Source organism: Mustela lutreola, chromosome 12, assembly GCF_030435805.1.
Source record: "Mustela lutreola isolate mMusLut2 chromosome 12, mMusLut2.pri, whole genome shotgun sequence".
NCBI lineage: Eukaryota > Metazoa > Chordata > Mammalia > Carnivora > Mustelidae > Mustela > Mustela lutreola.
In genome coordinates this window covers 43,141,311-43,154,546 of record NC_081301.1, presented here as the reverse complement: position 1 = coordinate 43,154,546, position 13,236 = coordinate 43,141,311, and the positions used below count along the sequence as shown (strand labels likewise).

Here is a 13,236-nt window from a genome sequence, read left to right as displayed (position 1 = left end):
AGAATAGTTTCTGATAAAATATTAATTAAATTCTTCTTCTTTTTGTGCCCTTCAGGAAATAGCACACTCTCAGGTAAAACAGGAGGCTGTCTTGCTGCATGAAAAACTTTATGAATTGGAGTCCCATCGAGACCAAATGATTGCTGAAGACAAAAACATGGGATCTCCAATGGAAGAAAGAGAGAGATTACTTAAGCAGGTAGAAAAAACAAAAATACTTATTTTACTATATCAAGGTGTGGTAAATGTATTGATTTCTTTCATTTAAGGCATATGAATTGAACAGAATGCCAGTAAGTTGATTGTCTTAAAGAAAGAGTAAAAAGTGAGTTTTATCTAAATTGAGATAAACTATTTGACCAAGAAAAGCTGGGTGAAAGTCATTTCTCATATAAACTGTTTCTTGATTTAAGTCCTAATTTTATATGGTCATTATGTACATTTTGGCCATTTTTTCATCTTTTGGATCCACTAAGGAAATTGAAAGCCCTTTTTTTGGTTAGTAAACAATTACATGATCTTACTGAAGTTCTGTTCCGTTATTTGTTTGGGGCTTCATATTTAGAAAATGAAGTGCTCCAAGGCTAATGAATTTTTGTGGTTATTATTATCAGCGTCTTCATGAAACGATTGAAATTAAAATGTCCTGTTAAATCACAGTATGTCACCAAGTTGTGTTACATGTTTTCAGTAGCTTTATTACCACCCAAGCCTAGTTTTAATTTAGCACCAAGTTATAATTACCGTGTTTTTTAGAATGAGACACTCTAACTATAGGGCCCTTAGGAGAAATGCAAATATATTTGGGAACAGCACCTATTGGAAATGTACAGATGAGCCTCTTTTGTGGTCTTAGGTTGAACCCAAATGGTTTGAAAGAACCTTAGGATCAACTTGGGAGCTATTTAAGTATCAGAATCATTCCAGGAAGGTATTAAAATCTAAAATCTCTGAAGTTCCTTGGAAAGAGATCATTGGAGGCAGGGGACAGAGAATGTGATCTTGGGATAGGATTGTCAAATGAAATGCAGAATAGCTATTTACATTTTAATTTCAGAAAGCAGTGAATAATGTTTTGAATAAGAGTGTGTGTGTGTGTGTGTGTGTGTGTGTGTATGCATGGTATATTAGGATGTTGATATATATATGCCCTAAAAGTTATTTCTTGTTTACCTGAAATTCAGTTGTAATGGGTATTGCTAAATCTGGCAACCTCTGCTTTGTGTGTGGGGATTGAGAGGATGAGGGGAGACAGTCTCAGAAATCCTGAAAATCCTGGATATTTATGTAAACTGTTCCTGGCCTGAAGACATGTTAACCTCATGGTGCCATGTGGAGGGTATAGCTGTATCAGTCATCACCCTTCCTTTGAGGATGAAGGAAGAATCTATGAATAGTTCCTTAATGATGTGTTTTTAACTTGAAAGGTTGAATTTTTAAAAATAGTTTTCAAGAAAAAGACTACATTTGGCATTTTAGTACAGCATATCTTCAAAGGAAATTATGTTTAAGGTATTCTAACAATGAGTAGTTCTTTAAGTACTATTTTCTTTTTATGCCTTTTTAGGTTAAAGAAGATAATCAGGAAATAGCCAGCATGGAGCGACAGTAAGTACATTTATAATAGGACATTTTCCATCTATTTCACATCTTTTAAATTACATTCTAAACCTGCAGTAGGTACATATTGTTACAGTTATTTTTTCCTATAGTTCATACTGGTACTGTTGATGCAGCTTTAAATCTTATTTACAGCTTTAAATGTTTATTTTAATGTTTAGTTAAGAGCCACAGTGTAGTGTAATTATTATTATTATTTTTGAGAGAGAGAGCATAAGGTGAGTATGGGGAAGGGCAGAGGGAAAGAGAGAATCTTAAGCAGACTGCACATCCAGTGCTGAGCCCGATGTGGAGTTTGATCTCACGACCCTGAAATCATGACCTGAACTTAAATCAAGAGCTAGAAGCTTAACCAACTGAGCTAACCAGGTGCCCCTAGTCTTAAAAAATAGCTTTATTAAGATATACATACCATACAATTCATGTATTTAAAGTATACAATTCAGAGGTTTTTAATGTATTCAGAAATGTGCAGCCATTACCCACTGAGCCACCCAGGCACCCAATAAATAAAATCTTTAAAAAAGAAATACATGGAAACAAATCAAGAGAGAGAAGTGTATAACAATACAGGCCTTTCTTAAGAAGCAAGAAAAGTCTCAAATAGACAACCAAACCTTACACCTACAGGAGCTGAAAAAAGAATAGCAAATAAAGCCTAAAGCCAGCAGGAGAAAAGAAACAATAAAGACTACAGCAGAAATTAATGATATAGAAATAAAAGAAAAACAGTAGAGGAGCACCTGGGTGGCTCAGTGGGGTAAGCCTCTGCCTTTGGCTCAGGTCATGATCTCAGGGTCCTGGGATCGAGCCCCGCATTGGGCTCTCTGCTCAGCAAGGAGCCTGCTTCCCTCTCTTTCTCTCTCTCTGCCTGCCTCTCTGCCTACTTGTGATCTCTCTCTCTGTCAAATAAATAAATAAAATCTTAAAAAAAAACCCAAAACAGTAGAACAGGTCAACAAAACTGGGCATGGGTTCTTTGAAAGAATCTATAAGATCTATAAACCCCTACTAGCCAGACTTATCAAAATGAAAAGAGAAAGGACCAAATAAATAAAATCATAAATGAGAGAGGAGAGATCACAATGAACACCAAAGAAATACAAGCAATTATAAGAGCACATGAGGAACAATTATATACCAACAAATTATGCAATCTGGAAGAAACGGATGCATTCCTAGAAACATAAACTATGAAAACTGAAACAGGAAGAAACAGAAAACCTGAACAGACCCATCATTTAACAAACTGGAGCAGTTATAAAAAATTCTCCCAACCAACAAGAGTCCAGGGCTGGATGGCCTCCCAGAGGAATTCTACCAAACATTTTAAGAAGAATTAATACCAATTTTTCTGAAGCTTTTTCAAAAAATAGAAATGGAAGGAAAACTTCCAAATTCATTCTATGAGGCTAGACTTACCTTGATCCCCAAACCAGTCAAAGACCCCACCAGAAAGGAGAATTACAGACCAATATCCTTGATGAACATGGATTTAAAAACTCACATCAGGATGCTAACTAATAGGATCCAAGAGTACATTAAAGGGATTATTCACTACAACCAAGTAGGATTTATTCCTGGAATGCAAGGGTGGTTCAACATCCTCAAATCAATAAAAGATTAATAAAAGAAAGACATTAATAAAAGAAAGAATAACCATACGATGCTTTGTTTGCTATTCTTTTATTTAGACTTTATTTGCTTTTATTTTTAAGCTCCTTTTGGTGTAAGGTTAGGTTGTGTATTTGAAGAATTTTCTTGCTTCTTAAAGGCCTGTATTGCTATATAGTTCTCTCTCTTCATTTGTTTCCATGTATTTCTTTTTTAAAGATTTTATTTATTGAGCACCTGGGTGGCTCAGTGGGTTAAGCCTCTGCCTTTGGCTCGGGTCATGATCTCAGGGCCCTGGGATCGAGCCCCGCATTGGGCTCTCTGCTCAGCGGGGAACCTGCTTCCCCCCTACTCTCAGCCTGCCCCTCTGCCTAAATGTGATCTCTCTCTCCCTCTGTCAAATAAATAAATAAAGATCTTAAAAAAAGAAAGATTTTGTTTATTTCCATGGAGGAAGAGAGAATGGGCACAAGCAGGGAGAGAGGCAGAGAAAGAAGAAGCAGGCTCCCCGCTAAGCAGGGAGCCCATCACAGGGCTCAATCCAAGGACCCTGAGATCATGACCTAAGCCAAAGGCTGATGCTTAACCAACGTAGCCACCAAGGCACCTCTATTTCCATGTATTTTAAAAATTCTTTAATTTCCCAGTTACTAGGATGCTCTTTAACCTCCATGTGTTTGTTTTCTTTCCAAATTTTCTCTTGTGATTGAGTTCACGTTTTAAAGCATTGTAGTCTGAAAACATGCATGGTATAATCTCAGTCTTTGGTACCAGTTGAGGCCTGATTTGTGACCCAGTATGTGATCTGTTCTGGAGAATGTCCCATGAGCTCTCAAGAAGAATGTGTATTCTGTTGCTTTAGGATGAAATGTTCTGAATATATTTATGAAGTCCATCTGTTCCATTGTGTCATTCAAAGCCCTTGTTTCCTTGTTTTCCTTGTTGATCTTCTGCTTAGATGATCTGTCCATTGCAGTGAGTGGGGTGTCCCTTACTATCATAGCGGTATTATCAATGTTTTTCTTTAATTTTGTTATTTACTGGTGTATATAATTGTCTGTTCCCAACTTAGGGGCATAGATATTTATAATTGTTAGATCTTGTTGTTGGATAGACCCTTTTATTATGATATAACATCCTTCCTCATCTCTTATTACAGTCTTTGGTTTAAAATCTAGTTTGTCTGTTATAAGAATTGCCACTTTAGCTTTCTTAGCTAATGTCCCAGTAGCATGATACATAGTTTTCCACCCCTCACTTTACATTTGGAGGGTTTTTTGGGTCTAAAATGAATCTCTTGAGACCACATATCCATGAGTCTTATTTTTTTTTAAATCCAATGTGATACCCTTTGTCATTTTATTGGAGTTTAGTCCATTTACTTTCAGAGTAATTATTGTAAGATATGAATTAATGCCATTGTATTAACTGTAGAGTCACTGTTTCTGTATTGTTTTTGTTCCTTTCTGGTCTTTATTCCTTTTTAGCTCTCTCTTCGCTCAGAGGATCCCCTTTAATATTTCTTGCAGAGCTGGTTTAGTGTCCACAAATTCCTTTAGTTTTTGTTTGCCCTGGAAACTCTTTATCTTTCCTTCTATTCTGAATGTCAGCCTTGCTGGATAAAGTATTCTTGGCTGCATATTTTTCCCATTTAGCACATTGAGTATATCATGCCAGTCCTTTCTGGTCTGCCAGGTCTCTGTAAACAGATATGCTTTCATTCTTATCTTTCTACCATTTTAGGTTAAGGACCTCTTGTCCTGAGCTGCTTTCAGGATTTTCTCTTTCTCTTTCTCTTTCTCTTTCTTTCTTTCTTTCTTTCTTTTTTTTTTTTTTTAAGATTTTATTTATTTATTTGACAGAGATCACAAGTAGGCAGAGAGGCAGGCAGAGAGTGGGAGGGAAGCAGGTTGCCCCCTGAGCAGAGAGCCTGTTGCAGGGCTCAATCCCAGGACTCTGGGATCATGACCTGAGCCGAAGGCAGAGGCTTTAACCCACTGGGCCATCCAGGTGCCCCTTCTCTTTATCTTTGAAATTTGAAGGTTTCACTATTATATGTCAGGGTGTTCACCCGTTTTTATTGATTTTGAGGGGGTTCTCTGTGCATCCTGGATTTAAAGGCCTGTTTCCTTCCCCAGATTAGGGAAGTACTCACCTATAATTTGTCCAATAAGCTTTCTTGCCCCTCTCTCTGTCTCTTCGTCTTCTGGGACTCTTATTATTCAGACACTAGTTTGCTTTATAGTATCACAGATTTCTTGAAATCTCCTTTGGTGATCCAGTAGTTTTTCTCTTTTTCTCACCGTCCTTATTTTCCATCATTTTGTCTTCTATATGACTGACTCTCTCTTCTGGCTCATTTATCCTAGCTGTTAGAGCCTCCATTTGTTACTGCAGCTCATTAATAGCATTTTTGTTTTTAGTCTGATTAGATTTTATTTCTTCTGTTTCTACAGTAAGGGATTCTCCAGTGTTTTCTGTGCTTTTTTTTTTTTTTTTTCAAGCCCAGCTAACATCTTTATAATCATTATTTTGAATTCTAGTTTCAATATCTGTTCTTTCTTTCGGGGTGAGTTTCTCTGTCTCATTATGTCCAGAAAAGAATAGAAAAGAATGTGAGAGAAGACAAAAATAACAACACCAGAAAAAGAGCAAACAAAACTAACCATAAGAAAGCAGAAACAAAACAAAATAAGAAAAAAAATAAAACAAGAAGTAAAACAGAACAAAACAACAAACTAGATCCTGGGTGTGTTTGTTCTGTTTGTTAAAAGAAACTAGATCCCAAAATAGGAAAGAAAAAAAATTATGCATATAGAAAAATAAAATACAATGAAAGGAAACAACAACAAGAAATTAAATTTTAAAAAAAGAATTAAAAAAAGAAATGAAAAAATAAGAAAATCGCTGGAAAAAATAAAACTGAAAAACTAAAGAATAATAATAAAAAAAGGAACCACAAATGCTATATACTATTTTCCCCAAGAGCTGAAGTTTTGCAACTTATCTGTGATTAGTAAACTTTGTGCTAGCCAGTTATTCTTCTGGGGTAGGGGCCTGTGAGCTGATTCTCAGGTGTCCTTGCCCTGTTGGAATTGCACCCCCATTGCCAGGGGGTAGGGCTCAGTGTAAGCGGCTTCAGATTGCCTGTGTGGTGCTGTTTTGCTCCCTGAAGTCTTTCAGCATCAAAGGAGGGGGATGAAAATGGTGAGGCCCCATTTTCTAGCCCTAGGGCTGAAGTTTGTGCCCCTGACTCTTCAGTGAGCCCCCAAAGGAAAGCAGTCAGTCACTCTTGTCTTTGTCTCCATTTGAATAGTGTGTTCACCCAGTCTGTGACTGAGGTGTTTTTTTTTTTTTTTTTAAGATTTTATTTATTTTTTTGACAGAGATCACAAGTAGGCAGAGAGGCAGGCAGTGAGAGAGGAGAGAGGAGGAAGCAGGCTCCTTGCCGAGCAGAGAGCCCAATATGGGGCTTAATCCCAGAACCCTGGGATCATAACCTGAGCTGAAGGCAGAGGCTTTAACCCACTGAGCCACCCAGGCGCCACTGTGACTGAGTTTTTATCTCAGGCATGCAACCCAGTTTTGAGTCTCTGGACTTTTTGGATTCCTGTGGTATAGATTTATACTGTTTGTCCTGGGATGGGGAGGGGGGGATCTTCCTGCACTTCTGGCTTTTGCTGGGTCCCTATCCAGAGAGCAATTGTGTGATTCCATAGTGATTCTCAGTTTATGGCAACACCGAGCAGAAAGCTGGCACCTAGATTCACTGTTTTCAGTCAGCTTCCCCACTCTGATGCCTAGGAACTCTGCTGCACTCAGGCACCCCTATTCTTTTTGTGAACCCAGGGTTCCTGAGACCTTGCTTTCCCACCTGGAGTTCTGCCCTGCTTCATCACTAAGCACCTTTAAGCTAGGGACTTCCCCCAACACAGCAGACTTCTAGAAGTTCCAATTTTGCACTCCTTTGCTCTAATACTTTGTAGTAGCCTCCTTAAGAAAGCTCCCTCCTTAAAAAAAGCTCCCTCCCCTTGCTCTATCCAATATATCGCCCAGGATTCATGTCTCCATATCTCCTACCTCCCCAAAAGTGGTCACTTTTCTGTTGGTAGAATTGCAACATTTCTTTTCTCAGATCTTCAGTTGATTTCATAGGTGTTCAGACTGATTGATAACCGTCTAGCTGAATTCTGGGGACCAGATGAACTTAGGGTCCCCTACTCCTCCCTGATTTATTTTTTATTTTAGGGAGAGAGGGAGAGAGAGAGAGAGAAGGCAAGTGCATGCATGAGTGGGGGAAGAGGGAGAGAAAGAATTTCAAGCAGTCTCTGTGCTGAGCAGGGAGTCAATGTGGGGCTCAATCTGGTGACGTTAACTGACTGACCCATCCAGGTGTCCCTCCTTTGCCCCATTTTTAATTAGGTTGTTTATCTTTTTATTATTGTGAGAAATCCTTATATGTTCCAGAGACAAGTCTCATATAATGTATTTGTTTTAGGGGTACAGGTCTGTGAATCATCAGTTTTATATAACTCACAACACTCACAATAGCACATACCCTTCCCAGTGTCCATAACCCAGTCAGCCTATCTTTCCTCTGCCGCTCCAGCAGCCTTCAGTTTCTTTCCTGAGCTTAAGAATTTAAGAGACAAGTCTCTTATCAGATAAATGATTTGCAAACTTTCTTTTCCATTCTCTGGGTTCTTCTTATTTTCTTAAGTCATGTCTTTTGAAGCACAGAAGTTTTAAAATTTTGATAATGTCTAGTTTATTTTTTCTTTTGTTGCTTATGGTTTTGGTGACCTATCTAAGAAACCATTTCCTAATCCAAAATCAGGAAGATATATGCCTGTGATTTATTCTTAGAATTTTGTAGTTTTGCCCTAATGTTTAGAGCTATGATCCATTTTAAGTAAACTTTTGTATCTGGTGTGAGGTAGGAGTTCAGTTTTATTTTTTTCTTTTTGCTTATCCAGTTGTCTCAGCAACATTTGTTGAAATATTCTTTCAACAAATACTATTTAATATTCTTTCCCTGCTTAATTATTTTGACACCTTTGTCAAAAATCAGTTGTATATAGATACAGGGTCTCATTTCTTATTTTGTTGCTGTATATATTTTCCTTTATTTCAGTACAGCACTATGTTAATTACTGTAGCTTTGTAAGAAGTACAAATGCTGTTTGTTAAAATTTTAACCTATATAATCTTCAATCAATGGTAAATTTTCTCTTATTTCTAATTTTTGAGACTAATTTGCCATTTTAGTTCAGTTTGTACAAACCAACAAAAAAGAAGGTTGTTAAAGATTTTTCACTTTAATACCACAAAGTAAGCTCAAAAGAATGTTGGGGAAAGGTTTGCTTTTGAAATCAGGCAACCTAACATGCTCAGAACATACTTACACTCTAAATATGAATCCTAAAGAAAGATCTAGAAAAGATCTTTCTCTCTAAATTTACATATTGTCTTCAGAATAGGGCATATTATATACAGATACTATTTTTGCAACTTAGAAAAGATTTCCTAACATCATCATTAAATGTTTCTGTTGAATTTCTAAATTATCTGTCATAAATTTATTAAATAATATTTTCAATAGGTTAACAGAAATAAAAGAAAAAATAAATCAGTTCAATGAAGAAATTAGACAACTGGACATGGATTTAGAGGAACACCAAGGTAATTTTTCTGGAATTTTTATAATGTATAATAACAGATATAGCAATATTGACTTAGTATTAACTCGGGTCTCAGGGACTATTTCCCTGGGATTTATTATTTAATTCTTAATGAGTTCCCCAGCATAACTACTAAAATGATTAACTATACTATAATAGTAAATATTATAATTACTGTTAAATTATTTAAGCAGACTAAAAACTTAAGATAACTTAAAATGGTTATATGGTGACAAGAATTTATTTTGTTTTTGCAAATCATTTTGTTAAAAAATGAACTAAAACATTTGAAAGTTATTACAGATTTCTAATTTATACCTCCTTAATATGTCAACTATCAATCAGTTGGGATAAGAATTGAGATGGGAGAGAGAATCATGTCATAAATAGAAAGAATTAATTCTTAAGGGGGTCTTAGTAATGAGGTAGCAAGCACTGATAATTCTGTTCCTTTTCCAACTTTCCCCAGCTGTGGGATTGAAGAGCCAAAGGGACTTGAACACTTGTGGGAGCCTGGGGTCTGAACTAAGTGGAAATGCTTTTGGTGGCTGTTTGGGAGTTACAGTGTGTATGTGTGGTTGGGGGGGCAGAGATTGGGTGTTGTAGTTTTCTTACCAGCTTCTTTGTAATAAGGATGAGAAAGGTGGGTTCTTCGTGACACTCTAATCCCAGATTAACTGCAAACTGGTATTTATGTGCTCGTGGATTAGCAAGAATTGACTATATATTCTTATGAGTTACATATGATAATTGTAAATAGTATACATTTTTGTATATATCTATTATGGCTAAAGAAACACTCATAGCAGGGAAAAGGGGTGTTCAATTCCTAAATAAATTTTTAACTTCAGTTTTAAATGTAGTATATTAGTTTTATTTACATTTTTCTTGATGTATGAATAATAGCATTAGCTACTATTGATTAATTACGTACCTCTACTGGGTACTATGTGATCTTTGCAAGAACTTTTTGAAGTCTTATAAGCCCTTTCATATTTGTTGAAGCTCAGAAAAGTTACTCAAATTCCCACAACTGGTAGGATTGTCTTGATTTTAGATACTTTATGGGAAACTTTCTAAACAATTTTCCTCTTTCTCAATTTAAATTTTTAAACAACATTCAATTTGTGTTTCCAGTAAAGTAATTTGGTTTAAGCACAATGATTTATTATTAATTGCAAGTTCTAAGATAAGTAGAATGTTTTGAATTTTAGCTTCTGTTTTCTTTTTTGATTTCTAACCTTCTTTGTCCTTTTTGATTAATGTGGAAAAAAATCTAGAATATAATAGTACATATTAAATATAGATAGATAGATACATCTCAACACATGCCTTTTTTTATTCTTCTGCTATAATGTGAACATCCTGAATTATGGATATAAAAGTACAGGGGGTTTTGTTAAAAGGTTATGTATTAGTTCAGGACTTCATTATTTCTTACCTACTACTATTACTGACCTATTACAGTAGATGTGAACATCCTGAATTATGGATATAAAAGCACAGGGGGGTTTGTTAGAAGGTTATGTATTAGTTCAGGACTTCATTATTTCTTACCTATTACTATTACTGACTTATTACAGTACAGTAGATTTCCAACTGGTTGTCCCACCTCCAATCTGTCCCCTCTCAGATTCATCTACCACTCTGTTGCTAGAGTAACTTAATGTAAAATTGATTCTGTGTCATTCTCCTGCTTAACAGTGGCTCCCAATGACCTATGAGATAAAGTTTAAGAATCTTTGCATGGCATTATAGTCCCTCTGCAGTCTGACCTGTATGTTGTCCATCTCCTCTCCTACTCCTCATCATCTTTATCCTTACAGTCTAATAATAATCGTCTTGTGGTACTCCACACCTCACCCCCTTTTTGGTAAATCAAACTGTGTCATGCTCAATCCTTTGCTCCTACTATTTATTCCTTTGTCTTGAATGTTCTATCCCCTGTTATTTACTTTGTAACTTCTCACCTTTTAAAATCTACTTCAGGGGCTCCTAGGTGGCTCAGTGGATTAAGCCGCTACCTTCGGCTCAGGTCATGATCTCAGTGTCCTGGGATCGAGCCCCGCATTGGGCTCTCTGCTCTGCTTCCCCCTCTGTCTCTGCCTGCTTCTCTGCCTACTTGTGATCTCTCTCTCTGTCAAATTAAATAAAATCTTTAAAAAAAAAATAAAATCTACTTCAGGTATCCTTTAATCCACCATTAATAACCCTAACTTCCCTCCCTGACCTATTCTGGGCTGAGCTAAGTGAGTGAATTACTCCATTATCAGAGCACACTGCGTATATCACTATATTGACTACATGATATTATCAGCACCTACTTGGATGTTTGTCTACCTCTGAGGCTATACATCCTCAAAGGATCTGGACTGTGTCTTATTCATTCTGATAACCTCTTTCTTCAACACAGAGTCTAAGAAAATAAACACTCAATAAATGTTTGTGGAATGAATGAAACAGTGCTATATTTCAGCAGGGAAAGATTTGTAGAATGAACAAAAGATGAAAGTTGGACTCTATCACTTCTTTCTGCCCTCTAGTTCTTAGGATGTACATATGCACTCTTCTCCAGAGATAGCTGTATTGGTTAGCAAAGGTTTTGTTATTTTCTGGAGGTTTTACCTTGGATTAATAATTTCCGGTGAAGTGCTGGGTTCTCACCTACATCTGCGTTCTCAGCATTTCCTCAACACAAGACTATAGATCATCCAATCCTTAAGATATGGAGGATAATCAAGTTATTTTGAGTTTCCAATTCATACTTCTTCCTGCCTCAGGCTTTATCCCTTCTGGCCTATTTTACTAATTTTGTAGATGGCTATCTTAGCTTCTGCTATTTATGGTACCTTTGTATGATCCACCTAAGACTACCTTTTGCCTTGTAGTGGTTCTGGTTAAGATAACTTATAAACTATGAATGATTTATATATGTCTCACTTTGTTAGTAGTTGCTTCATCTTTCAGTATTGTGTAATTCATTTTAAATTCAGAGGCATACTCTGGGGCTACATACAGTTTTATTCTCTGCTAGGTATTAATGGTGGCTGTGTAGTCCAGTATCTTCCTTAAGTGTATTATATGTATTCATTTTGGCAAGTCTATAAAGTTATAATTTGCCAAAAGTTTCATTGAGTAACTATTTCTTAAAGTTAAACTAAGTAAATTCAATGAACAGTTATTTGACTGTTCCATGAAAATCTTCATTGTGCAGATGCTAAGTAATCCTCATAATACACCTGGACTTTTGACCAATTCTAGATAGGCTTCTTAGATCTAAAATCTTTACTTTGTCTTTAAGTGACTGAAAAGAGTAATAATTTCCTTGCAAAAATTTCAATATAATAAAATAGCATTACTCCTTTCAAACTGCTGAAGGATTTAATTTTATCATCTTAAATATTTGCTAGGCTTCACCCAGATAGTGGTTTTGCCTTCTTGATGGATGAAGTAATTTTTTATATGAGTTCTAAAAAGATTAAGATTGTAATACATATACTGTTCTGTAAATAATTATTATTTATGCGAACTAGAAGCAATGAGAAGTAGTTCTATTGAAGTGGCCAGAATATGAGTATACTAAATGTATACTAAAATGGCCAGAATATGAGTATAAACTACATCATTGCTAAAGCAGAGCATTATTGGCTGGTGCTGTACTATTTTTCAGAAAAGGCAGAACCCATCCAGAGTTCTCTTTTCTCAGCTAAATGCCAGCCATTAAATATTTTCTTAATTGTTGCCTTTTATTTATTTATTTTAAGATTTTATTTATTTATTTGACAGACAGAGATCACAAGCAGGAGAGAGATGCAGGCAGAGAGAGAGAGGAGGAAGCAAGCTCCCCGCTGAAACAGAGAGCCCGATGTGGGGCTCGATCCCAGGACCGCGGGACCATGACCTGAGCCGAAAGCAGAGGCTTAACCCACTGAGCCAGCCACCCAGGCGCCCCAGTTGTTGCCTTTTAAAATATGCTTCTTCTTAAAGCCAGCAGAAGGGGGAAAGTATAAAGATTAGAGCAGAAATAAATAATACAGAAACAAAAAAACCAGGAGGCACCTGGGTGGCTCAGTCAATTAAGCATCTGCCTTCAGCTCAGGTCATGATCCCAGGGTCCTGGGATCAAGCCCTACAGGGGGCTCACTGCCTAGTGGGGAGTCTTCTTCTCCCTCCCATTCTCCCTCTGTGCTCTCTCTCTCTCAAATAAATAAATAAAAATTTTTTAAAAAGTAGAAACAAAAAAAAGCAGTAGAACAGATCAATGAAACCAGGAGCTGGTTCTTTGAAGGAATTAATCAAATTGAAAACCCCCTAGTCACTC

At 36.5% G+C, this 13,236-nt stretch overlaps 1 protein-coding gene across 2 annotated transcripts in view; it reads left to right on the top strand.

The window, feature by feature from the left end:
• Nucleotides 1-13,236, top strand: part of IFT74 (intraflagellar transport 74) — an 83,812-nt gene that overhangs the window by 37,768 nt on the left and 32,808 nt on the right. For both annotated transcript variants that reach the window (XM_059142818.1, XM_059142817.1), the window contains exons 11-13: nt 56-199; nt 1,568-1,608; nt 8,837-8,916. In XM_059142818.1, the coding sequence (XP_058998801.1) occupies nt 56-199; nt 1,568-1,608; nt 8,837-8,916 (265 nt within the window). The remainder of the gene's footprint in view (nt 1-55; nt 200-1,567; nt 1,609-8,836; nt 8,917-13,236) is intronic.